This window comes from Echiichthys vipera (genome assembly GCF_963691815.1).
Source record: "Echiichthys vipera genome assembly, chromosome: 3".
Lineage (NCBI taxonomy): Eukaryota > Metazoa > Chordata > Actinopteri > Perciformes > Trachinidae > Echiichthys > Echiichthys vipera.
Window position 1 is genome coordinate 20,184,381 of NC_139828.1, and position 27,223 is coordinate 20,211,603.

A 27,223-nucleotide genomic window follows, 5' to 3' on the forward strand; every position below is an offset into this window, starting at 1 on the left:
CGCTCATTCGTATGCTGATACGATACAAATGTTTCATAAATCACACGTGGGTCCTATCCTACGACCAATTCTGCACTCAGATCTGCGCCCGATTGATAAATGAGGGTCACTGTCAGTGACAGTGAGAGCGGGCTCGCGTGTGTATGAATCTCCGACACAGACGGAGAGAGGACAGTCCGGCAGCAGTTATTCTTTAAAAGGAATAATCCACTTCTTAAACATATCTTAGTTTAAAATTTTTTAAAAACACTGGAATATCTGCAGAAGTAAAAATGTTAAGTAGACTAACTGCCCTGGATGAGGGGAAGGCTGAAGCATGTAGGGAAAGAGTTGTTCAGCACTACTATATGTACGATGTGACATTTGGTCTATTTGTCCCACCCCACCTCCACCGTGATTGGACGGCTGGGTAAAAACAGTACCAGTGATGAGCAAAGTGTTTTAAAGTTGAACATAATTCAACTCTCTGGGATCAGAAAAAAACTCCACACGTGCGGAGCTCAGCGCGGAATAAAAACTGCTGGTACTGTAGCTTAAATATACAGCATAATAAAATAAAAACACTTTGTCGGACACAAAATGCTACCAGGTAGAGTGCTTTCAGTGTGGGCGATTTAGTGAATCTAGAGATAATGTGAAGATTATTTTTTAAACAGAAGCAAGTTCTTCTGTAAACGTAAAGGATGTATACGTAATCTTTTAACTTCTAACTAACGCTCTATTAATGCAGTTGTTGAGAAAATGTATATGTACCAAAGGTTGACAAAAGAAAATAATTACTTAATATTGTAAACTTTATTTTGTTTTGTTTAACATTGGTTTGTATGCATGTGTGTATTGTATCAACAAACTCATCTATCTGTTGCATTGTGTTGACCATGAGAGAGCAGGCTCAGTGGATGCAAGTTAACTCACGTGCAGCAGGAGAACAGCTGCGAGGAATGACTGACCCTGGCAATAACCAATTTCTTCATCATAGACAGAGTAGGCCTGCGAGAGAGAAGGGAAAAGAGAAAGGAGTTTAAGTCAGTTTGGTTATTCTAACAGCAAGACAGGAGAGGTCACCGACAATCAAGGTTGTTTACAATGCACAAGCCTCGAGTCGTAACCCTATTTTGACTTCACTTTAACAAGGTTTAATAATCCCAGTATTTAGATATCATGGGACATTTAAACAGCAAAACAAAAAAAGAAAACTGTAGTTTTAAACTTTACAGAGGAAACAGAACTCAACTTTGAGCTGCTGAAGTAATGAAGTTACGCTTTTGTTCTCTCTTAATGGAGACACACTAGCTTGACGAAAATTAAGCCATCCACTGACAAAATCTCTGCACTGCTTGATTCACATAATCGTAGTTAATATTTCCCTCCTCAATAATTATGTATTATTTCCCTATCCTGCAAACAGAGCCGCTATTAATCAGAATGTTCATTGTTATCACTCGACCCACCCGATTGACAGATTAACCTTGGGGCCTGCAGATATAACTGCAATCTGTGCTTTATCGTCACCATTGGCAGTTTCATGTTATTTAAACCCACAATTTACCCAGCAAGGCAACCTGAATAATTACCTGCCACTCCTTGTCTTACACAGTGAAAAACATGCACACCAAAGGGATGCACAGTTCAACCACAGTGTGATACAGTTACACCAGTCAATGAACAACTCCACTGGAGCAGCGAGGGGTTTCAGTGTCTTGCACTTCAGTGTTGATGAAGGGGGAGTGTCAGCCCTCTGTTTTTGCTCTGTCAGTTTAACTGCTATATAAATGCTCCAGTAATGCTGCTGTAGTTACTTGTTGTCTAAAATGGGTTCAAGTAGTGTATCACAGATAAAGAACGGTGATTGACTATGCTAAAGTCATCACAAATAATGCGTTTCTTGTGACCACGTGGTGCGATAATGTTTTTAGTACACTCAGGAATTCCGGCTTCCTTTCAGAGTCAGGAACAAGTCATCTCTACACCATTTGATCTTAAATGCTTAATGCCTTGTTGATCTAGAGCATCAGCACACAGAGGACATTTCCCAAGAGCCACAAAGTTTCTGTACAGCTCCATCGTTTTTTCTTTTTTCAGACAAGAATTTCCCTTGGGACTGTCTCTGTGTCTTTGGTTTTTCTCTATGTCAGTGTCTCTCTTCTCTCACTTTTCCACTCTCTACGAGGCATCTATTCTCTAAATGCTGAGCTAAGTCTCTGTATCAAATAACAGACCACCAAAATTGTATGACCACTTTAAGAAACAGACTTTCCAAGGACAAGTGCAGAAGGGAATAAGGAGTGTATTATCTAGTCAATGAGAAATTATTAGACATACAGATCAACTAAAACTTTGTCTGATCTTTGCCTACATTGCCACAACTTTACCAACTTTAAGGCAGACTGCAACCTGTCTCTATAAACCGAACATGGCTATCGGCCGATATTCGCCTGTCACTATTGAGCGCAATGGGTCCATTAGCAAATAAGATGACATTCACTGAGAGCAGCAGCCGATGTTTCTGTTGTGATGCATCGATTTTGCGACCGTAAATAGTATGTTAAAACTTTAAAGAGCAGTTATTTAATAAAATGTATATATCATTTGAATGACAGTTCAGTTCATTATTTTTTATAATGAAGATTTATTTGTTTTAACAACAACAACAAAAAAAATCAGCTTCAGCTATCTGTTAAATTGTAATTTTAACATCACTATCTGCTTAGAATTTAATTTGAAAGTTTGTTGCTATAGAAAATATTGATTGTATAAAATCAGATGCCTGTATTCACTATACTGGCAACAATGCAACATAAAAAATATGCGTCACTCATGAAAGAGACTAGAGATTAGACCATAAGCGTATCCTGGGAAAGGAAGGCCAAAACCAATGCCACTGTAAAAAGCTGATACATTTTGAACGGTAAAGTAAAGAAACTCAAGTAACGCCACAAAAACAACAACAACAAACCATCTCACCACTTCAGCTGTAAGAGAAGAGGGGGCCTGTCCAATATTCAAAACCTGGCTGGTTTCATCATTAAAGTATGGAAGACGGACCAAGGAGAGTAACCTTCAGATTACCGTTTGGGAGAGGCACCGTCTCAAAACTGTCGGTAGTTGACACACCCCACCAATCATTCTAATGAGCAAACAGATAGGCCTTTCACAGTGTAAACAAGGACCTTGGGAGAGGCAAAAGTGTCTAAAACAATTTGATTTGATCTTTTTTTTAATGGGGGAAGAGGTGAAGACTACATCACACAGCTTCAACTCTTATGTGCAGACATACTGCAAGAACTATAGAGGCTGGAAGAAACTTACATTGTTGTTAAGTCAATGCCTGCTTAAATTAGATATCCTGCAATCATATTACCTGACTGCTGTTTGTGGGGTTTAATGAAACACACTATTCTAATAACATAAATAAATAAGTAATAAGATAAATATTATGTATTTAGTTCCACTCTTATCCACAGCCACCAGAAATGATTCAGCTGGTAACGGTTCAATATCTTCCTCGCAGATATTTTGGCAGGATGCTCACGCTTTGATGGACGCATTAACTACAACGGCAGTCAAACCTTCGCAAATTGGGTTAAAATTCTCTCCCCCCTTTCCATGCTTGAAAAATGAGTGTGGACATCCAGACCTCCACTGCTGGTCTGTACAGCTAATTTGGGGTTTGATGTGGAGGTAATGGAGAAGTCTTGTGGAGCTGTCTGGGGTGTAATCTACAAGCTGACATGCTTGATGGAGTGTGACATTCACATGTCCCCAACTCGGATGGGAGAAGTGCGTGCTGACAGATGGATGGGGGAGGTCCTGGTGGGTGAGATCTAAATTTGTTAGCCTGAGCAGATAATAGGCTCAGAGGGGTGGATGATTACCATTTATATGCATAGATTCTCATAACCAATAAGAACAGGTGTTTAATTCTTCTATATGTGTATGACTTTGGAGACAGACTTTGATTACAAAGGCGTTAATAATCATTTGGGTTCCTCGGTGCAGGTTAATGTTTACTATTGCACCTATAATCCTTGAACATGTCAGGTGTTGATCCTGCAACAGCCAGTGGAACTGTCAATGATCATCTGTGCTGTAAAGGTGTGAGCAAAATGATGAACATGCGAACACTGCACTGCAGAGATGAGTTTCACCAAATCTATTAAAAAGATATGGAAACTAGCTGAGAGGGATATTGTGCCAGTGGTAAAGGAAAGCATATTGAAGGAATATTGTAGTGCAGAGAGTGTGTGCTTTTGCACGTTGTTATTATTGCTCTGTCATCTCAGGTGTTGTCTTCTTTGATTTGGTTCACATAATATAATAATAAAAAAAAAAAAATAATAATAATAATAATAATTTATTTTTAAGATGTCCTTTAGACATTCTATGCCTTCATTAGACGGACAACAATACTAAAGGTATAACAGGGAATGAGGGCAGAGAGAGCAAATGACATGCAGCAAAGGTCCACAGCTGGACGAGAACCAGGGACATAGTGGTTCATGGTCAACGTTTTGACGCTTCGACCCCTTGGCCACCATGAATCATGTACATTAACCTCCTGTTAATTTATTAAGTACTGAATAAGTTGATGGGACTTATCAAAGCTTTAACTGCTAATACTTTGCAGCCTGAGGTCTGTTTCCATGGTAATATGAATTCTTTTGTGATACATTATTTGCTCAGTTTACAGTAGAAACAGTTTATTGCTTTTGTAGATCAAATGTCAGTGTCTGCATCAAAATAGGAAGGGATTCAGCAAGGCACATTTTTATTCAAACATACTGTACCCTGCTGGCATTTTGTTTACAAGTATACACAAATCTGATCCGGATGGCGGTCACCAGGCCAGGAACTAATATCCTGAATAATGTGTCCATGGAAACACTCAGTGATCACTGGGATACGCAACATTAGCGTGGTTGATGAGGCGTCATCAGGTTTGCTTTTTTCCCCTGTTTTGTTTAAGTTTTGTTTCCATGGAAATCTAGTAGATATTCTCTTTATAAATGTATCTGAGTCACAGGTTTTGAATCCCCACACCAGCTGGGAGGATAATGCTCCGTTGTCAGAGTCTTATGTGTCTGTGAGTGAGGCAGTCAACCTCTGACTGCTCGGAGTGACCACCAGTAGATGTCTGAGGTTATACAGGTTAACTGAAAGTGTGACTGAAGGAAACATTAAGACAATGACCCAAATTATCGCTGCAAAAAGAGGTGAACTTCCCCGGAGAATAAAGGTTAAGAAAATAAAAGACTCCAGGCTTATTACCAAGTAGGATGAAGACTAATATAAACTTTGTCCCAGATTCTCTGCGCCTGTAACCCACTCATGCCTCAAGATCCGACCAACCTTATCAGCAGCAAATCTACATGGATTTGCATACAAATGAAGGCTGGCTGGCCACTGACCTAGTTCGGTCCAGACTGGATGCTAAACCTTCCTGACAGGTTCTCCCAGAGCGCTGACCGGCCATACTTCTACAGCACCAGAAAAATACAAAGCATCAACTACATAGTTGATGTCGTGACAGATTACGTATAGGTGCAAATGATCTGCCCGTTAAAAAATGCCAGAAAGGTTTTTTTTTAGCTCAAACTACTATCATTTCCTGAACCTAACCAAGTGATTTTATGCCTGTACTATTTTTTTCTCTCTTTGTGATAGAGCTGTTGGATAGACTGTAGGGCAATGCAAAGGTGCACAATAAACCAAACCCTTGGTTCAGTTCACAGCCCCAGACAACATAAGAGGAGGACAGTGAAAGAAATTAAGACTGGCATTAACACATTACAGTAGTGCTGACCTTGGCTTTTGTCTGAGCAAAATGTATCCTGTGTCTTTACAGAAAACTACCGCAGGATGTGAGTCCGCTGGGGCCCTCTCCTTAGATCACTTATTTTTTTCTCATTCATTTTATTACAGAGGAAGCTCAACTGCATGTTTTTTATGGTACCAGGCTCTTGACTGATCTACAAAAGGTCTGCTTGAAGTTTTTAATATACCATGGTCGTATTTTCTATTACTATCTCTTGTTCATTATACAGTCTATGGTTTTTACATAGTGTATCCCTTGTAAAGATGTATCAGCATGCGACAGTGTCGTCTATCCATCAAATCACACATAACCAGAGTCCTGCCATGGATCATGTAAAAATATATATTTACATGAATTTACAGGTACGGGCACGGGTAAAAATGAACTTAATGTGGATGTACAATGAGTGAAAATATGTTGGGTTTCTCTGGAGAAATCGGAAACAAAAATTATTGTGATTATAATTTCAGTGCCCATGCAAACTTAGGCTACTGTAAATCTGAGAAGCTACTATTCCCTACTAAATTTTAGCCTCAAGGACATCTACTCAGGATCAGCCCGGCATTGTGATCCTAAGTAGATGTCAGTGAATTATTATGATTTTCAAATGGGGGCTATTGACCTGCCTAGCAATTAATTTTCAAAGAGAAGCCTGCTGCAGGTTGGGAAGCGCAGACATCACAGGCGGAGAAACAAGCAAGAGCCGTCACGTGAAATTGCTGTGGTCGTGCTTGTCTCGTGCAGAAGCCCGCCACCGGAGTTGAATTGCCGTGGACTTTTTCCATGTGACGCGGAGTGCAATCAATGGTCGAGAGACTGATCCCTGCTGTTTGTGAGTTCCCTGAAACCTAGAACTGTTTTCTTAAAAGATATTAGGACACAAACAGGGGGGCAGAACATTGAGGCAAGACTGGATATAATGTGACTTTTGAACTTAAGCTAAGCCATAGAGTAACAACGCTGATAATTTAGCTTGTACCAGCTGGCAGTGATACAGTCATGCATGGAAGCTGTTTCTATTGTTACCAAGCACAGAGTGCCAGGCGTTTACTTTTGGGCACTTGCCTCTCAATTCCCATGAGGAGCGCACTGATACCCTGCGGATCCAAGAGACTAAACGGGCAGTGTAGTGTGTGGTGTCTACTACCGCCTGAAAAGCCCATAAACTGTCCAAACCTAGTGTTGCCAAAGAAGCAAGATGTTGAAACAGCGTCGATTTGTTTGCCTCAAATTTAATATTTAGAAACCCTTTTTGGTAGGTAATTCGAGATAATTCTGCCACCTACATAAGAGCCACCAAGTTTCTCCACTTAGAAAATTGGAAGAAGATTAATGTCCAATGAGTTGTGTGTATGTTCAGTATGTCATGTGTAGGAAGGGTTCATGGTAATGTCTCAGCAAAGGTGGGCACAGTTAATCATATATTGTAGAGCCAACTTGAAATGCCAAAACAAATTCCTACTGAGTCTTGCCAGACAGCGAAGAGGAAAAAAAACAAAAACACAAATGGCTGGTTTCATAGGAAAAAGGCACATGTTTTATAAGGCCTAACACACATTTCAGAATTAGTTTCTCGTCTCACAGCACTTGATTCTCAGCAGGAAAGTTTTTCGAAAATGTTTGAACACAGCATGAAAGAGTCCGTATCGAGATTTGCCTTCTGTTCCATGATGCCATAGAGAAAGTGAAATAACATGGATGAAAAAATGAGGATATTACTTTACTTGGATGACATGTCATATCTCAGACTCACCTTGCAGATTTTGTACAGTGAATCCTGTCCATCACCGTCAGAGTCCTTGAAGTAGTCATGTGCAGGGAAGGTGCGGTGGATGTCCCGGGTGATGACGCCCTCCTGAGCAGAGTCCTGCAACACGCATGGACACCACACTTTAGACATGTGACAGAACCAAAGCCAAATTTAGATATATATTATGTTGAGTTTTAAGATCCTGTTCATGCATGAAGGTTTAAGTTTAGATACTGCCCACCCTGATTGATGCACTTGATTCTAAACGGATACATGAGATGACAAGAACAGCAAAGAATTTTTCACCCAGAACACCCAGAAAAGAAGGCTATGTATTCGACTGTATCAGTTTACAGCATACTACTATGTTACCGTTTGTTTGCGAATGTATTAGTGTTTGTCCCATTCCTCCTGCAACAGCACTCCCCAGGACTCAGACTCTTAGTCTGTGCCGCCTGATCCACAGTCACTGCAGCGTACACACATACACATACATATACCAAACAGGCTTGCTTGTTTTCCTATGCGCTTCTCACTCACAATCACTGTACACACAAAGGCACTCTGCTATTTCCACCTCACTTTCTTTTCTCACGCATATAAACAGTCAGTCACATGGACACCATAACACACACACAGTGCAAACACTAACCGGAGAGAAGACTGGCAGCTCAGCATTCTCCAACAACTCACTGTAAGCTGCAGATAAACCAACCCTGAGCCTGGCTGGCCTTGATGTGTGTTTGTGTGTATCAGAGAGAAAAATGTGTGAACGTGTGTGTGTGTGTGTGTGTGTGTGTGTGTGTGTGTGTGTGTGTGTGTGTGTGTGTGTGTGTGTGTGTGTGTGTGTGTGTGTGTGTGTGTGTGTGTGTGTGTGTGTGTTTGTGTCTGTGCCTGCGTGTGTGTGTGTGTGTGTGTGTGTGTGATAAATATCTTCCTTCTTGCTTTCTTTTCTATACTTGTTTCCCTGACAGTAGAGAGAAAATAAGGAGGGAATTTAAGTTAGGAGCAGAAGCAGTCTGCTGCATGGTTAGGTCTTTTTTGCCTCGACTGGCTGTTCTCCAACAGAAGAAGTCCACCAACTAAAAGTAGCTTATTTAAAACATATAATTACAGGCAACTGCTTCAAGTCTATAGCTGGTTAAAAAATGTGTCCTAATCGAGGAGTGATGAGCTATTCTGTCTATTTAGAGAAATGTCTTTCCCACTTTGAAATTACAGATGAATTGACCAAAATCATAGATGTCCTAGTTTTCCACCAGCACTTTAATGCAGCATGTCTTGGTTGATCCGTGTGGAAATAGTCTTAAAGCTCCACACGCAAATTTAACCTAATCCGTGCGTATCAGGGGATCTGTGCACAAACATTTAACAATCTGTAAATAAATACAAAAGATTGTCAATTCAAATATTTTTAGACATTTGTATACATTTGTATAGTTTTATGTGTTCAAATTGCTTCGTATTGTGTGTGGATTGGAACCATTACACACAAATGATTGTACATATTTGTAAATATTATTTTCCAATTGTAAAGGGTTTGATAGAAGCTGCTGGCTTAACTGTGTGAAATGCTTTAATGAGGTTTGTAGTGTGGAGGTGGTGTGTTGTTCTGGGTATTATATGTCGGAAATGGAACGGTTTTACATTGTATTTGCTGCTCTTCACGAATGAAGCGCTGTTTTTGTTTTGTTTTTTCTTCTCATGGTCAGAAAAATCTGCTAAACTCATGTTTCATTTGTTCTGGCAGATAGGTCTGGCCCCTCTCCCATTTCCAATCTGCAGGTTCGTTCAGTGCAGTTTTTCAAGCTCATGAAACTCAGATCAAAGTGCCAAACTAGGCAGCGCTGATCAAATATGGCTTGATATTCTGTTACTGTACTGACAATTTCTCCCATAAAATGCCTTTGAAATGCATTTTAAAGTACAATTAAGCTATAATTTGAGAACACTTGGGGCCTGGTCATCATTGTTTTCCTCTGACCAAGCTCCATTGTTTATAGGTCTATCAAGTTGCATCCAGAGGTATTTTTCCAAGACAGTAGCTGCCAACTTGGGTCGTCTTACATCTAGGGGTTAATCAACTAGTCATTGAATCAATAAGTTGATCAGCAGAACACTAATCAACAACTATTTTGATAATCGATTAAGTGTTTAAATTGTTTTTGCAGTTTTGCTTTTTCTAATAAACTGTCTAGTAAACTGAATATCTTTGGGTTTTGAACTGTTGGTTTGACAAAACAAGCATTTTTTCTGACATTTAATACCAAATGATCAATCAATAAAGTAAAACTAATTTTCAGTTGAGGCTCTACTTACATTATATCAATTCAGTATTAGACTGAAGACTGAAACACCACATTCCTCCTCCATGCAGATATTTTCATCAAAAAGTGAGAAGTGAGAAACATTAAGAGAATAGAGAGTAGGACAGCCACACAAGGAACTGTATTAATCAATCACTCAGTGAGTAAAAGCTTTTACAATTATTATAGACTAATGATTAATGTATTTTTCTTTTTATAAGTGACCCAACAACAACAAACATATTTATGACACTGTTATTACTATGGCCACCCCAGTGAAGACAAGCAAGAATCTGGTTGACAGTGAAAGTCGTAAACATTTTGATTTAATAAACCATGCATGCCTTGAATAATTAACAGCCTCATTACTAAAAAAAAAAAAAAAAAAGCCACAAAAAATGAGGAACCCACGTTCTCTGCTTAATCTCCTTTCTTCCTCGTCTTGAATCTTTTCTTCCTCCTCCTCCTCTCTTCAATTTCCCCCTGAATATTATCTTCCATCCTTGATTTCTTTACTCCCATCTTCTATATTCTTCTTTTTGCTTACCTCCTCCCCTTTTCTACTTCCATGTTCTCTCCTTGTTCTGCATCATCTCCTACTGTACTGTCTCTTCCACGGCTTTTTCCTTTTCTTCCATACTATATATTTTTCTGATATTTTCATCTTCTATTCTCTTTTCTACTTCATATCCTTCCCTCCTCCCCTCAAAACTCCATGTGTCCTCCTAAACATTTGTCTCTTCTCTTATTTTCAATGAAGAAAGCAACGGCTCAAGCCCTATGGTTTCGGTGTGTGGCTCTCTCTCCGACGGGGATTTGATGCACTAATGTTCTCTTCCTGCAATCAATTAAAAGAACACAGATTTTTATCTGTAACATCAAAACTTAATTCAGGAGTCCTGCTTAGCTGAGAGAGAAAGGGGCATAGGGCATGTGTGCATAGGGTTGACAGTGCAATCTTAGTAAAAAAAAAAATATATACATATATATATATATATATATTAGTATTAAAGTATTATTAAGTCATTCGGTTTACACCTTTTCTTGCTAAGTGCCTGCTGAAAAAAGAATTATATGCTGCATATTTGGATGGTAGTGTAGATGTGTGTGTGTGCGAATGCTGGAGCTGGCAGCTCTTTGATCTCTGCAGGGAGGCTGAGGTGTTCAGGAGGAACTGCAGCCTCATCAGCAGCCTCACTTCTCCGTCACAGTGCCCCAGTACATCTCTGCAGTACACAGTTCACAAAAAAAGCCTATGCCCTTCAACACTAGTTCTATGAGCACAGGTAGAGAGCCCACTGATAGGTTTTATAGCTTTATAGCTCTAATCACCAGCTGTCAAACCCTAACCCTGCATCAGAGAGCCAAGAACTTAATAAGCAACACAGTGACCAGGTCAGAGCATCTCTTCATCTAAGAATGTATTCCAACAGGCTCCAGAGGCTCAATGGGGCCAATCCAGACGTTTACCCTCCCTGCCCTGGCTTGGACAGTGTCCAACACTATAACGCTGGCTGTTGTCATTGAGTGTGCCACAGTTAAAGCAGTGAGTTACGCATCCGACCATGTCTCCTACAAAATGACATACCCATTCAGCGAAACTGTAGTCTCGATTATGTTATCTTTTCCAGGCCCCGACGCACGTTGGTTGCCTTTTCGAACATGTGGTTAACATTGTGTATTGAGACAAACGGGGCGGGTGAAAGCCCTGTGTCCGTTTGAACCACCCATCCACCAAGACCTCCTCACTTTGTTGACTTTTGTAGACTTTGATCAGAAACATTGCTGAGATACATAAATGACAAACCTAACTGGGATAAAACCCATTTACCTCAAAATGTAATTGAGAAAGCAATTTTGTTGTACGAGAACGTCATTTTTTAAAGAACAGGGCTGCAGCATCATCACATCTATTGACATCATCAAAGGATCTTCTGCCTGAATATCTGTCCATCACTGCCACTTCCAATGGTGAATCAATAGAACAGACAGTTGGGGACATGTCTGTGATGTGTTTGTTTGATTTCCAAACGGATCTGTGGTTGTAATGAAACCACAGTAAGAAACTATTCTTGACTGCAGGTAATCCTCTTAGTTTCCATGTTGCTCTTTCAGTTGCTGAGTACATGGCGGTTTGGGGTGTGATGATTTATTCAACCGGTAACAGGAAGGATTGTTGAATCTTTCCTGATTGGCAAAACCAGTACATGCAAATTTCCGTAAGCTGCTCCACAGGAGTGAAAAGGAAATCCTATAGAGCCTGTTAGACCATAAAACCTGTGTAAATCAGAGCTAAACACTCGTATTTGTGAGGGCATGCACTGTAGTCAGCATACATGCACACAAATGTACACTGATGTATTCATGAAAGCATAAATGTCAATGACAAATTTTAAAACACACGACACACAATAACTTTTACAGACCAACATACATACACTTCCCACTTTCACCTGCATACAAATAGGCAGGGGGAAAAAAGCACTAACACAGACAGAGGGATTCATCATTACTGTCTTCCATCAGTCTGAATCCAATGTACTGAGTTTGTGTATTTGTGGGTGTGTGTTTATTCTGCAGTATTGTGAGTACCTGTCAGATTTATCCCCTGGTGACTTTTAAACTGACTAAAGGCGGAGAGCAAGACAAAAAAACGAGATGGAAATAAGGAGAGAAGGAGAAGACTAATACAGAGAGAAAGATAGAGAGAGAGAGAGAGAGAGAGAGGAGAGAGAGAGAGAGAGAGAGAGAGAGAGAGAGAGAGAGAGGGAGAGAGAGAGAGAGAGAGAGAGAGAGAGATAATAGACAGAGCCTGAATAAAGAGAGAGATAAAGACAGGGGAGAGAGATATGTACAATGAGGGGAATTAGAGGCTTCCTCTAATTGTAGCCTAGGGGCTTGTTGGGCAGACGGTCCATTACTCAGACCTCACCAACAGGTAACCTACTTAACACATGCAGCTAAAAATAAAAACTGCTGATGTGTCCAAACCTGCATTCCACCTCCACATCCCTCTACATTCAACAGCAATTAATTTAACTACACCAGTCCAACTGGTAAAAGCTGCCACAGCTTCACAGAGTCAAGAGGTTTTCCTCTGATAGTCGTAAAGGAGCAGCACTTCTGTGCCCTTACGGGCCAGACAGGTTTTTTTAAAAATCATTCTCTGCTGTGCTTTACATACATCATTTGAAAAGCATGTTATACCTTGTAAAAGCTCAAAACATAATATTAAAGGTTACATTAGATTATACTGTTGTATAATGCATAGCTTGAGGAACTTTGAAATTTCAAATGCCTTCACATCAAATGAGTGTTTTTTTCTTTTTAACTGAGTGCTTCTGATCACTTTTTTCGTCCAATTGACAAGCATTTTTTTTTGTGATAGACCCATTAATTGTTCGGCTGGTTAATAATAATTGTATCGTCCGATATCTGTGCTCACAAGGCTGATTAACAAAGCTGAAGACGCATCTCCAGCTGCATCCTCAGTGTGGCTGCTGTCAAACATAGATTCTTCCTTGGCATTTTCAAAACTATGCTGCAAGTTCTAACAATAAATTCAACACAGACTTAACCGAGACATCGAAGACATTAACAGTGATAAATAAATGTTCAGCAATTTTGTGTCTCATTTGTTATTAAATTAAATTAAATTGATTAAAAAACAAATCACAACATGATATCGGCATTATATTTCGGCTGTAAGCCGCCCTGCTCTAAGTATTAAAATACGCATATCGGTTAAACCACTATTTATTCAAATAAACTTTGATATTTTTGTTCCCCCCTTTCAGTCATTAGTGGGTGCAACAAATGGCTTGACATAAGATCTCTGAAATATTTTAAGTTTAAGTGTGTTTGTACTGTATAGCACATTTTTGTACAAATGCAGTTCAGTGTATTTTTCAGAGGAAAGAAGGCAACAGCAAGAGAAGTAGTGCTGAAACAATTACATGAATTGTCAACATTTTTTGATAAGTGGATATTCGCATATTTTCTGCTTTTAGATAATAAACAGCTATGGAATTATTGAAAGAAAATAACTGGAATAGAATAACTGATAATAAAAATAATAAACAGAAGAAACAAAGAGAAAACAAGCAAACAAACATAAATACACGCAATAATGATAACATAACTAAGTGCTAAACTGAATGCTGGTTTCAATGAACATAAGAGAAAGAACAAGCTCCAATGGTTGAAATTAAACTGCTGCAATACTAGTAGAGAAAAGTAAGTAAAAGGGCAGATGCGTGATGGAAGATATTTTAAATGTTAATCTGCCTCAGGAACTGTGCCTACTATACTATTACTATACTACTATATTAAGCCCCAAGACAATACAAGGAAACACCTGTCATTTTCTTACAAAAATAACTCATCCAGACGCTGGTACAGCGGAGATGACACTGGCGTTGTTCCGTGTCAAGTGTTCTCCTGCAGCCGACAGCTTAAGTCCTCTGTCCACTAATTGTTTACCTTGCTGGCTATTAGGCTCTGTTCGCTTCCTCTTGTCCCTAAACGGAGGAAAGATGAAACCAGGAGACCTTCTGGGCTACTGGTCACATTTGAGGCTAGCTGACATTTGTGACTAGTGACCTTGGGGAAGTCTAGTTCATGCTGCTCTGCTCTGAATGTCCACAGTATCAGGTAGACAGGCCGAGTTTTCCACTAACACAATATCGTCCTGTATCTATATGGGATCTACTACTACTAATAAACATAATAATATCAGAGAGAAGAAGATAAATGATAAATTTTACACACAGTGGCCACCATATCAAGCACACCTATACAGTCCAATGCTATTTTTTTTAACATTATGTTTTATTTTTGTAGTCACTGTCATAGAGGTGTATTGAGCATGTATTATACATGTATTAAGGTATTAAGGGACATTTTTAAATATGAGACACGCACAAAGTGTTGTAGAGTCAGAAAAATTATGCAGACTTTTATGTGTGTTTCACCACACCACAAGACGCATGAGTCAGTCTTTCCATCAACAGCACTGAATCCTGTCAAAATGTCCTTGAGAAAGATAATGAACCACCTACCTATTCTCACATTATGAGTCTGTGGTAGTTAAATGCTCAAAATGTAAAAATGCAAATGAGGAATCTTAGAAGCAGCTCCATCTTTCTTTCTTTTTTTTTTAAGAGAGCACAGTGAGCTCTCGAGTTACCCTTCTCTTCTGAAAGCGTTATGTAACTCCCGGGCGTGGAAGGGGCCCACGGGTGCTGGCTGGTAAACCCCTCGACAGAGAGGCAGCCACGCTTTGCTTAACCGACGAGGCGGCAGCGAATGAGGCCGGGGTTCAGACAGCTGAACACTCAGAGCCCACTAAGTCCTGAAGTGACAGCTCAGCCAATCAGAGGGGATGCTGCTAGCGTTAAACTGCTGGAGGCAACCATGAAGACAGATTGCTGGGTCCAAAGTCAAACTGTGTGTACAGAATAATTACAGAGGGAGCACAGCTAGAGACAAAATCTAAATGTTTTACTTCCGCAACTGGCATTTGGAGAGAAACGGTGATGACTGGATAAGATAACACAGTCCACAGCTGGAGATGGGGGGTTAGTGTTTTGTCACAAACAAAAGGGTCATCGGAATTTATTAGTGTGTTTGTTTACACAACAGATTGGTATTGTTTTGTCTGATATTTACTGTGAGGTTTTGCCATATTGTTTATACTGTGGCAGGGAGCCCTTTAACATCTGTACTCTACTACAACAACAACAAAGCTAAGGGCTCACCTGCTAGCTTGACAACATCAACATCTGCCTACTTATGTCACACAGCATTATACTGTGGTTTATCTCCATGATAACACTGAGGGGGGTGAATTTTTTTGTACCAGGCTAGTTTTTATTTTATTGGAGATTAAAGTTTATGAATAATTAGATGTGCGGCCTCTTGAGTGACAGCTAGAAGGTATACGTCAGCCAGATGGACGTATCTCCCACCAACATCATATCAATGCCCTTTTATTGGTAAGAGGAAATGAGGCGGAGTCAAAGTTAAGACAAGATGGCGACTCCTGTAGGCGAGTGGATCAAGTTGAGAGAACGGACCTCAACCATTTTTTTTCCCTATGGCCCCAATGCCATGAAAGTTTTTTTTTATTATCCATAGTCGTCTATCCCTTTTGCTTTTTAAAAGTCTCAACATACATTATCTGACAGCAAAAATAACACACACGTATTCAAGAAGAATATGAAGCAAGGTTAGGTGAATGTAGGAATAAGCTGCGTGGAAGTTGAACCAGCACTTCAGCAGTGTCTACTGTTAATGTGAATAATATATTTAGTATATTATATCTCTGGACAACCACAAACAAATACCACTAAATCCAACAAAGGTAGGCTGCAGCACCCCGATGGTGCTTAAAGTGTGAGAGCTGAAGGAAGAGGGATGAGAGGGTCAGATCTAGACTATACCGTAAGTACTGAGGGACAAGGTTTTGTGCCAACATTATTTAGTGTTTGTTTCCTGAACCTTAATATCATCAGGGTAGAAAAACATATTTAATCAGTAATCAGCATCATGTCACTAAAACTCTCCATTAAAATAAAGAGTAATGAACTTGTCTTAGGTTGGTTAACAGCTCCCTGAGGCAGGCTTCACAGAAGGTTTTACAGTAAAGAACACACCTGAAGCTGATGAGAGGAATCATGTTACTCATCTCCATATACTGTCAACCCTATTTACAGTATTTATTCTATTCTCATTCTCGCCCCAATTCAACTGAACAAATTCAACAATGTGCTTTGACAACATTCTCTATGATGGGAATGAGAGAACAAAAGCAAGTGCAGCGCCATCTGAGCCTCGCTTCAGCGTGAGTCGGGAGTGGTGCATTATGGGTCATACCAGACAACAGGGGCTATGATAAACCAGCAGGATGGTATGTTAAAGAGCACGTCTGTTGCAGTTCTGCACCCTGGAGCTTCTCCAGGGGAGAGTGAGCATAAGCTCAGAGTCACCAAACTGGTTTGAAAAAATGCCTGCTTCAGTGCAAAGCAACATCATTTGTCTTGTTATGGACATCAGACAAACTAAAATGGAAGGCATATGATGGTAGAGAATAAAGATAATCTATATGGTAAAGACTTTAAAGTACAAATATAAAGGGATGGAGAAATGACTTAAAAAGGCAGACAGAGGAGGCAGGGTGACACAAGGGGAAAGCAAAAGGAGAGTGGTAGTTCAAAGACTGACAGACAGAATATTAGCTTGCCTCTTCATCTTTTGGATGGACGGCAGCTCCTTCAATTGAAGGCCAGTACTGAATGTGGGCTGCATTTGAATCACAAAAACATTACGTTAACCCCTATAAAGCAGGAAAAGAGGAAGGTAAGGCGTGTGTGGTGTATAAAAAAAGTGTATACACACGCACACGCACCTATACGGTGTATACTATACTTAATACACTCTCCCCTGTGATCATCATCACAAACTGTCCAATCCTGCTCCTGGAGGGCCTCTGTCCTGCAAGTTTTGGGTTTCTCTCTGCTCTAACAAACCTGATTCTAATGCCCTGCTTGTCATCAAGCAGCTGAAGCTCATCACAGATTTGATAACAGTTAGACTCAGGTCAGGTGTGTTAGAGCAGGGAAAAACCTCAAACATGCAGGAAAGTGGTCCTCCAGGAGCAGGATTGGATACCCCTGTGCTACAGTGTAGCTGTTTAGTTGCAGTAAAGGCTGGATAGTCTGTAAGGTTTCCATTTGGCTAATCAGTGGAACTGTGGATTATGAAGATGCTGCTGTTAAAGTAAAAATATGTGCTCAGCAAACCTTTCCTTAAATAAAATGGTTTCAAATGTCTGCTATTTATTTCCACTGAGGTACCTACTGGCTTCCTTGTGTTTGGTGAAGAAGTGATGAGGCATGAACTATATTTTATTTATTAAAGCAGAGGTACTCCTGGACCCCTTATGTCTGTCCTTTGTAATAAAGTGATGTCTTTTTCTGCCTTTTTTTAATACTTTTATAGTCTTAGTTATGTGAAAGAACAACACAGGAGAAATGTAGTATTAGAAAGATATGAAACATGTATTAAACATTCTAAGTATTATAGATTTATTCAAATATTATTCGTTGAACTGTGAAACCTTTAAAGAAAATAAAAATACATTTTCATGATAATAAAAATGATAATTCAAATGAATTGATCAGTGCCACCAGAATGTAGATAACAGGACAAGGTTTGGGTGGTGGAAGCATTATGGTTACCGTATGTAGCCCGAGTAGTATTGACCAAACACATTTTAGCATGCTTTGGTTGCATGCAGTTAAAATCTTGCAACTCATCCACTATCGTCTGACAACAATTTAGCTTTTCAACAGCTTTTTGTTATCATATGATTTCATTCATTCAGATATCTGTATCGCTGTGAAGAGGAAGTCTTGCCTGGATACCCGCTACTTTAGAAATCTGTACACCAAAAATGCTTTGGTTGCGCAAAAAATATTATTATTATTATTATCAAGTCTAGCCTTTTTCAATAACACATTCAGACAGCCGGATGTAAAAATGACAACACCCTTCGCTGCTGCCACACCTGCCTGCCACAAACACTACTCGTTTCTCTTCATTTCAGTGGGACACAGTGAGATAATCTATTGGTGTGATATTCAGAGGACGGCAGCACGGTAATTAAAAACAGCTCCCCATGAGGCCTTTGTCCTTGGTTGCTGGCATGGAAGTTTCTAGAGGCTTCCCTGGAGGGTTGTGGTGGGGGGGGGTTGCAACAGCTGGCCCGCCTGGCAGATTGCAAATTCATCTGTCTCTGTATCGCTGCCGTGGCATTTTAATGGTCCGGCTGGTTCTGCATTTCAATAAGATGGGTTGGGAGAGTAGACGTAGGTTTTCAGACAGAAAGCAAAAATTTCTCATTTAGCTTGCAGTGAAATCGGTGTCGAGCAAGCAGGTTGGAGAAAACACTTGACACGCCTGAAGGGTAAGAGCGCTATCATCAGGATTAACTGTTTTTTGTTAATATCCGTCTTAATTATCTTTTTTAAATGCTGTGCTAAAATGTTGAATGCCAGAAAATGAATCCACATTATTGACAACTGATTAACCGTTATTTACCAAAGAAATGCATTAGTTTGTCATTAGTTATTAGTTGACTAACTAACTAAAGCAGATGCTGAAACACCCCTAAAAAATTGGTATCAAAAATAACTCTACACTCAACACTAACTATCTTACTTGGAGGATCTGCTCTTTGCTCAAATGTCAGTTTGTGTTGTTATTTTTCACATTGGGTTCCCACTCCTAAAATGTGGGGATTCTCTCATTTTCACTGTTTTATCTGACAGGACATTGAATATCTTTGGGTTTTAGACAGTTTATCAGACCAAAAGAATTATTTGAAGATTATGATGTGGGTTCTGGGAAATTGTGATGGGCATTTATATACATATACATATACATAGTTTAAGACTTCCTTTTGAGCCTGCATTTTCCTTCCCCCCTGCATCTTCAAAATAAAAGCAGCGCACATGAATGAATAATGAAGAGGTTGCTATTTTGGAGCCTATGTTAACATTAATTTTAATTGCACCCTATTTTTAAACTTCAAATGAACTCTCTGAAACCTTGTTGCTTCTTCAGACTCAGCTCGGGGTTTCCATAGCGACACAGTACCTCTTACGTCCTGATGCTGAATTGGGAAGAATCAGACACTCAACTGAAACCAGGGATGTATCGCTGGATGGGTGGCATTCTCATCCAACGTTACGTACTGTAAACTGATTGACAAGGAGAGTGCAGCTAACTCAAAATCAAGTATTACATACACATGAAATGAATGTATTTCAAACACACAATTTCTTTCCTAATGTGTGAGGAAACACTAACCTGACTCATGCCGCAGGAGTCCAAAATAAATGACAATGAGTCCAAATAAAACACAAAGCCAAAAACGTTACTGTGTTTTCTGGCTGCTTTCCATTATGTGGCCAAAAGACCGCATGCTTTTCAAAGCGTCGAATCACGACGACGTGAACAATGCGTGTGACGTGTTACGGCGTGATGACGTATAGGCAGGCAAGAAAAACATAACTCAGACAATTAAAAAAAAGAAGACAGACAATAACTGAAAAAATAGCTACATACATGATGAATATATGACTTTTCAGGATTATTAATATTTTTAGTAGGCTATAAGACTGCCGGTGGAAATAACTGGCTTGGGCTCAATACAGGTTATTAAGGTGGAGTGATGTGGTCTCAGTACCAATATGGTTGTGTTTTTTTCTTAGCATATTATCACAGCTAGTTTACTGACTGACTGCTCAATTTAGTCATTGATTGACTGACAGAGAGACCAATGAAACACTGGTCACAGCCCAGAAAACACCAGATGCAGCTACCTTTTTTTTTTCTTTTTTTTTTCCATTCAGTCATTTTCCTCCTCTCGTCCTGGCAACAGTAGCAAGGCTAAATGTCACAGAGGAAGAACTAGCCATATCCACAATGGCCTGAGGCGAGCTGCTGGACCATCACTACTAAATAACTGCCTAAAACAGACGTTCCTGGTGTGCTATTGGAAACACTGCCTCAAGATAGAGAGAGGGGAAGGAAGAGCAAAAGAGGAGAAGTAGAAGGAGGGAGGAAATGTGTTAAGGAGCCAAGGGGGTAGTTTGACTGTCTTATAGAATTTAATTCAGCTAAAATGCCCTGAGAGAGAATTAGAGAGGCGGGATGTACATCTGCTGGCAGAGCTTTAGTACCTGAGGTCTGCAGGGAGGTTTACAGTAAAAAACAGGTTTGTCCTCAAGTGTCCTTCAAGGTGCTTGTCTTTGTCCTCTATGTATGAATAACCAGAAAAAAATTATTGGTGCAAATTATGCTAAATCATATTAAAAAGATGAAGAGAAAAGAAAAAAATGATTCTTATAATGTCCCTTTAGCGCTACAGTAAGGAAAGTGGACTGAACCAATTCCAAAGCCAATACTTTAATGAGCTCCATTCTGTTACAATAAAATCCTTTTCGAACAGCAGAAAGAATGTCTGCAGTTCAAAGTGCCAGCTGCGTCACGCTCAATTTTCTGATGGTGTTGACCATGGAAGAGAAGAAAGGAGGATCCATCACAGTCTGAGACAGACTAAACAGTTAGGCATTCTTTTTCACACATAAAATAAAATTTAACACCATCATGTTTGTAAACACTGAGTGATTTCATTCATCAATATACAAAAAGATGCAACAAATGTTTAATTATATGAGTTCATTGTACAGAAGTTACTTTACATCAACAGCAAGTTAATTCATATTTTTTTGTTTTCAGCATGACTAATCAGCATTAGCTGCCACTAATAAACAGCTTTGAAACCACTAAATTCTTTCATGTCAATTTGATTTTGAATGCTTATTTGCCTTAATGCATGTGAATAAAAACATGTTGTACATATTTCAGTTTCTATATTGACTGACTCTGCATTAAACAGTTTCAGCCTTAAATTAAAAAAAAAACAGGGGATAAAAATTGTAGTGCATATTTAGTTATGGTTTAGCTTTTTTTTATTTACTTTTTCAAGTATATAACAATTTTGATTGACATGATTTGGACTAAAACAATGGTCATAATGACCAATGAATTCCTGTACATTTAGGTGTGTTAAATAGTCAATGCTTCTGACCATGGAGAGATTGGAAAGGTGGAGAGAGGTGGTGCTGTAGATCACCGCTGGCAGTTTATCAATCACAGGTTGATTGATCATTAGGGTGGTTCAGGCGAATCAATAACTAGCTGCTCAGCTCAGCCAATCCATTGATATTTCAATTCTGTAAGACTCCTCTGAAATTTCAGTTCTGTTTTTTAACCTGTTAAATATTTAATAGTTAACTGCCTTTTAGATCTGTATGCCTATAACTAGGTTTAAGGTATAAAAGAACAATCTACTCTCTGTACCACATTTCTTATTTAGATATACATAAATTCAGGTATTATTTTGCTGCTCTATGTTCATGTATTGTACACGCTCAAAGATGATGCTGTCTCAGTTTCTCGGAGAGCGCTAACCTAACTTTTAGAAATAATTTTAACCTGAATCTGACATTAACCCCAAAACCAAGCCACAGCTCTCTTAAGTCGTTGGGGACACCGCTAAAATGTGCTCACTTTGCAAAAATCTATTCAATCTTAAGGTCTAAAACTCAGCAGTCACAAGATGACAGGAATAAACAAGTCTAAACTGTTAATTCCAGTATATTTCAACAGGTTCCTATTAGTTGTGACTCTAATACAGGCTAATTTTACATCCAAAGGCCATTCCAGGGGACTACCTTCTGTGTTTGCCTTCAGCCAGACAGCAGTTTGAAATGATTCATATAAAAATATTTGGGAACTCGTCCTTAAATGTGTTGTTTTGTCCTTACTGTACCCGACTCTCTACAATGGTGGTTGGCCAGAGCAAAGTAACCCTTAGTCATAATGGCCACATTTATGGGAAATATGCAAAGTTGTAATATACCTAAATATATAGTTTTCCTTGAATTTAAAACAGCAAACAAAACAAATATTCCTTATAAAAGGTTAAAGATAACTCATGTTATCACCATATACAATTCTGCCTGACTTGGCAGATAGAAGCATTACCTGTCAAATCAGCAAAATAGCCAATGTGGTACCATCACAGGCCAAATGACAATCCTGACCTAAATTGGTTTTCATGGTTGCCGCTAGCCATAGAGATGCTTTGCTGCTCAAGGACGAGGGATTGTGGGATTTCACAAAGTGGTGTCTTAGTTGCAGAATCAGCATTACTGGAGACAAAAAGATGATGCAACAGAGACCACAAAGACAATAATCGGGAAAAAACTGCAGAATCAGACTTTCAAACTGAAAGAGGAATGCCGAACATTACTTGCAACCAGTGAAACAAATGAGCACATTTGGGGGAATGGAAGCACTTCGACAAGATGGAAGAGAAAGCTCTCAGTCAAGTGCCCTTTGGTAGATAGAAAGCCTACCTGCGGCAATCATCAGGTTGAAAGGTGAAATGGAAGTGCTGAAGTCTGTAAAGCAGGTGATGAGGACTTTGTGTGATTCCACATTTTAGGCATCTTCCAATGTTCCTATACAGGACGCACTGCAATGAGTGGGCAGGTAAGTGCTTCCTTTATTGCTCTGAGGCACTTTTACAGGATTCAGGTCCACTATGGCGATTGAATCTGCAACCGCTTTGTTACTTGACAGTGTAACCTCTTAGGAACAATCGCGATAAGGGAGATAGTAACATTTAGAAAATAAAAGATACCATGTGGTTAAAATGTCAAGCCCCTACTGTACGCTCTGCTGAGACTCTCACAGTATTCTTATTAAACTGCAGTAACTGTCTACAGCATCACCGTGTGCTTCCATAATCAACGACTACATTTACGATGCTTTGTAGTTAACTCTCATTGCACGGCACACATATTTGGCTTATGAACAAAGGAAACAGATTAAAACCTGAGCACTTTTTCAGTTAGATTTTCAACGGATATCATTTTTGTGGCTGATTGTGAGTAAGTTAAAAGTGTGTGACTTAATTCATGACCGTGGATTGCAACTAAAATCCAGGAAATCCTGAATATGAATGAAAGTTTTTGGACACTTCTTCCCAAAGCACTGTACAAAGGTATGTTTGAAATTATGTGGGTTTTTTGTATTTGGTTTGTTAAACTGATAACTGTTGGCACATTCAAACTACAGCAACGATTCATTTAAACACTGAGCAGTGGGACACTTCAGAGGTTCATGCAGAAATCCCAGAGCAGCCCCACCACACCTGGCCTGTGGGTAGAGAAATCCCAGATGTGATAACTGGGTTAAGATGAGAAAAAGTGGAACAACTACTTTCATAATTTCTTTAACCGAAACATAATCCCACACAGCCAGTAGAAGATTGTGTTTATAAGGAGAAAGCATTTCAACCATGCTGGAGGCTCTACAGAAGGCAATCATTGCCTCAGTTGCTCGGCCCACCAGTCTGATCCCGACTGAAATATCTCACCAACTATTAAATAGATTGCCACAAAATTAAATAGACATTTGTGGTCCCCAGAGGATTAATCCTACTGATTTTGCTGACCCATTGACTTTATCTTCTAGTGCCCCCATGAGGTTGATATTTACAATTTTTATTGAAATTTCTTGACAACTTTAGGAAGATTTGCATGAAATTTGGACATTTACAGGGTCACAGAGCCAATAGAGTCTTATCCTCCTTCTTGTTAATGAATAAATACATGTTAACACTATACATAACATACTGTAAGAGTATACAATCAGCTGTGGCCGGATCAACACCATCAGCTATCAGACCACAGTCGCAGCCCACCTTTTCAAAGACTGACTGAGGCCATACAAGATGCATGAGGGTGTGTGGATGCACAAGTGTGTCCTCTTTATGCCATCAAAGGCTTTTGGTGGGCGCCGCAAGCCTCCACCATTAACACACAGGAGCAGGAACTGACTTCCACTCCAATTATTACTTCCCCACCTCAAAAGACGGTCAGGTGGCGCTTTCTCAATCAGGACGGAAAGAGGAGGAGGAAAGTGGCAGGATGGATGGGAAAGGAGGAAGAGAGGCGAGTGCTGCCATTTGTGGTTATAAAAAGGAATTCCTGATATAGTGTTGGCCATGAATATTGAGCATATTGAGACCGCAAAGCTGCTTTTGGTTTGGCTGAATAGTCAGTGGGGATGAAATGCTTTCTGGTAGGAGGAACAAATGCAGGTTTTTTGATCCAAAACTAGATATCACACATAAAGAAATATTGGTAACGCATCCAAAAACGACCTGCTCTTAAACACGATTGCTGGCATGAAAACAAAAACACACTTGACCGACTTTAAAACAGTACAAAGGTGTTGAGCCATAGAACAACCTGTTTTCAATGTGCTTTATGAGCACTGACTTGATCTGTGATAAAAATAGTTTAGATGACTATTTCAGAAAGGTTCTCTTGCGCTGAGATTCTTAAACACACAAACTTTGGGGTAATGTAAAATTAGTGTAGAAATACATTTTTAATTTTGTACTGCAAATTCTATCAGTTTATGAAAATAAAACTACCTAAAATAAATATCTTATAATAACCCTTTTCAACTTTTAAAAATATTACTTAGATCTTATCAGCATTTCAGAAAGTGTGACTAAAAAGCATATATCCTCCAAATGATTGTTCCTTATATCCTCTTGCTTTCTCTCTTGCATGTCATGTTTTCTCTCTCCAACCAGCTCCTTTCCATGATCTGTTGTCAAATCTTCTTCCAGTACGCCCTTCCATCTCCTCTTGCTCCTCTCTCCACTAAGCTACTTGGTGAAGACGGTGGAGCTACGGCTGTTTCGAAGCTCGTCCGGGGTCTAAAAGGTTGAGTGTATGAAAATCAAAGACCAATTTGAGACTAAGAACAAGGGATCAGGCTCTATAATGAGGATACTGTTCACACACAGAGAGGGCATGATAGTATACTTTAATTCTCACTTCTTTTTGAATCTGTACCTTAGACCTAGAATTACATCACATCCATTCACACATGTGTGTGTTACTGTATATCAAACTATCTCGCTCAAGTGCCCCCGAACAATGTTTGCTGAGGCAGGTGTCAGCTAATCAAACTGATCCCTTCAAGTCTGGGGATTCAAGCTGGCAGCAACACACTAACAAGCCCGCATCCCCATTCTACTCATTACTCCTTAAGATAGGTGCCAAGTGGAGGAAATATCAGGGTGATTCTGGAGAGTTCTACTGGTCGTGAATTAATGCTGGCTTACTGGTGATTGTCGCTACAGAAACACACACACATTACATAAAAGCAACTACACAGATGTGAATGACTTCTATTTTCATCTTTATTGAGTTGGCAGCAACAACAAAACCATAGTCTTTGACAAAATTTCAAAATAAAAAAATAGATACTATGTAATTTAACACACTCTGCCTCCTATTCAAAACAGCAGCAGCCTAGTTGATTTAACACAAATGAGTGCGCCATACCTTTGTCAGAAATGTTCTGTCTTTTTTTGGCTGTACAGCAGATTAAAAACAGATACATACACTTTACATACAGTATACTCATATACAGTATATTGTGTAAAGGTTTAAACATAACTTAATAAATAAATACATATAATTCTGTAATTAATAAAATTATTTTGACTAAAAGCCCAGATCAATGCACTTCAAAGCAAGATGACTTGTTTGAACAAGACAATAGTTTAGATTTTCTACCACTTCAGGTTTAGTCAGTGTAATACGGACACATATAAACAATTTATTTTTTAAATATTAATTCAGTGGCTCTTGGATTTTTGAAACCTTGAGCCAAGACACACATTTCACATAACCCTCTACAAGTCCAACAAAGGAAGGAATATTTGTGCAACTTCTGACCAAATACTAAAATCGCCACTTGAATGGTATATTCCCACTGTTACATTTTATGGTCACAACTGAGCTATTTTATTTTAGGCTATTACAGCACTTTGCTTTCTCCTGTCTTATATGTTGTTGTGTTGTTGTTTGTCACCACATTGTGAAGATAATACTGCACTAATTCAGACCCTAACATTTCTTCTACTACCCCACTGCACTACGCTCCAAAGGAGCATCAAAAACACAAGCTATCAAAAATAAAACAAATATCAGCATAAGTCTAGTATTTGACACGGCTATGCTGTGGTTCCCTACTGTTATCTCTCATATATGCCAGGTCATATGGCTATAAAAGGGACTTGACAAGACTTTGACAAAGCCACTGTCTCCTCTTATCTTACAGATGTGACGTAGACGTCAGATATCGGAACATGCACCCACTTAAAGGCAGAAGTTAGATCGACTGTGGTAAATGGAAACCCATCTGAACTATCAGTCATGGAAAACTAAATCCAACAACAATGTAACTTCACATGTTTACACGGTCACAAGGTTGTTCATGAAGCTGGAAAATGTTTTTAAAAAGTGCAGCATGTCCATGTAACAGTAACTTCTCAACATCTTTTTTTTTTCACTTTTCCTACAAAATACATCTTTAGGCACGTATACAGAACAATCTGTAATGCATTAAAGCTGCATAAAGCAATATTTTTTATACGCACACTGACTCAAACAACTCCTGTTTATGTTAAAGGTTGATGAATGCTGATAATCCCACTCAACACCTCATACTGTAGCTTTACATAGCTGGTTTTACCTCACAGATTTGGTTACTTTAGAAGTCTGAAAGAACAAACCCAAAAAACTTCGGCACATACAGTACAAACCATGGGCAGCCACATGGTTATTTGTGGTTGACTGTGTAGGCTACCTGCTTCATGTGAAACTGCAGAAAGCCAAAGTAAAT

At 39.3% G+C, this 27,223-nt stretch overlaps 1 protein-coding gene across 1 annotated transcript in view; it reads right to left on the minus strand.

Moving 5' to 3' along the window:
• rabgap1l (RAB GTPase activating protein 1-like) overlaps positions 1 to 27,223 on the minus strand; it is a 112,816-nt gene that overhangs the window by 36,925 nt on the left and 48,668 nt on the right. The window contains exons 14-15 of the mRNA XM_083911386.1: positions 7,569 to 7,682; positions 916 to 990 (exon numbers count right to left, since the gene is read on the minus strand). Of these exons, the coding sequence (XP_083767512.1) occupies positions 916 to 990; positions 7,569 to 7,682 (189 nt within the window). The remainder of the gene's footprint in view (positions 1 to 915; positions 991 to 7,568; positions 7,683 to 27,223) is intronic.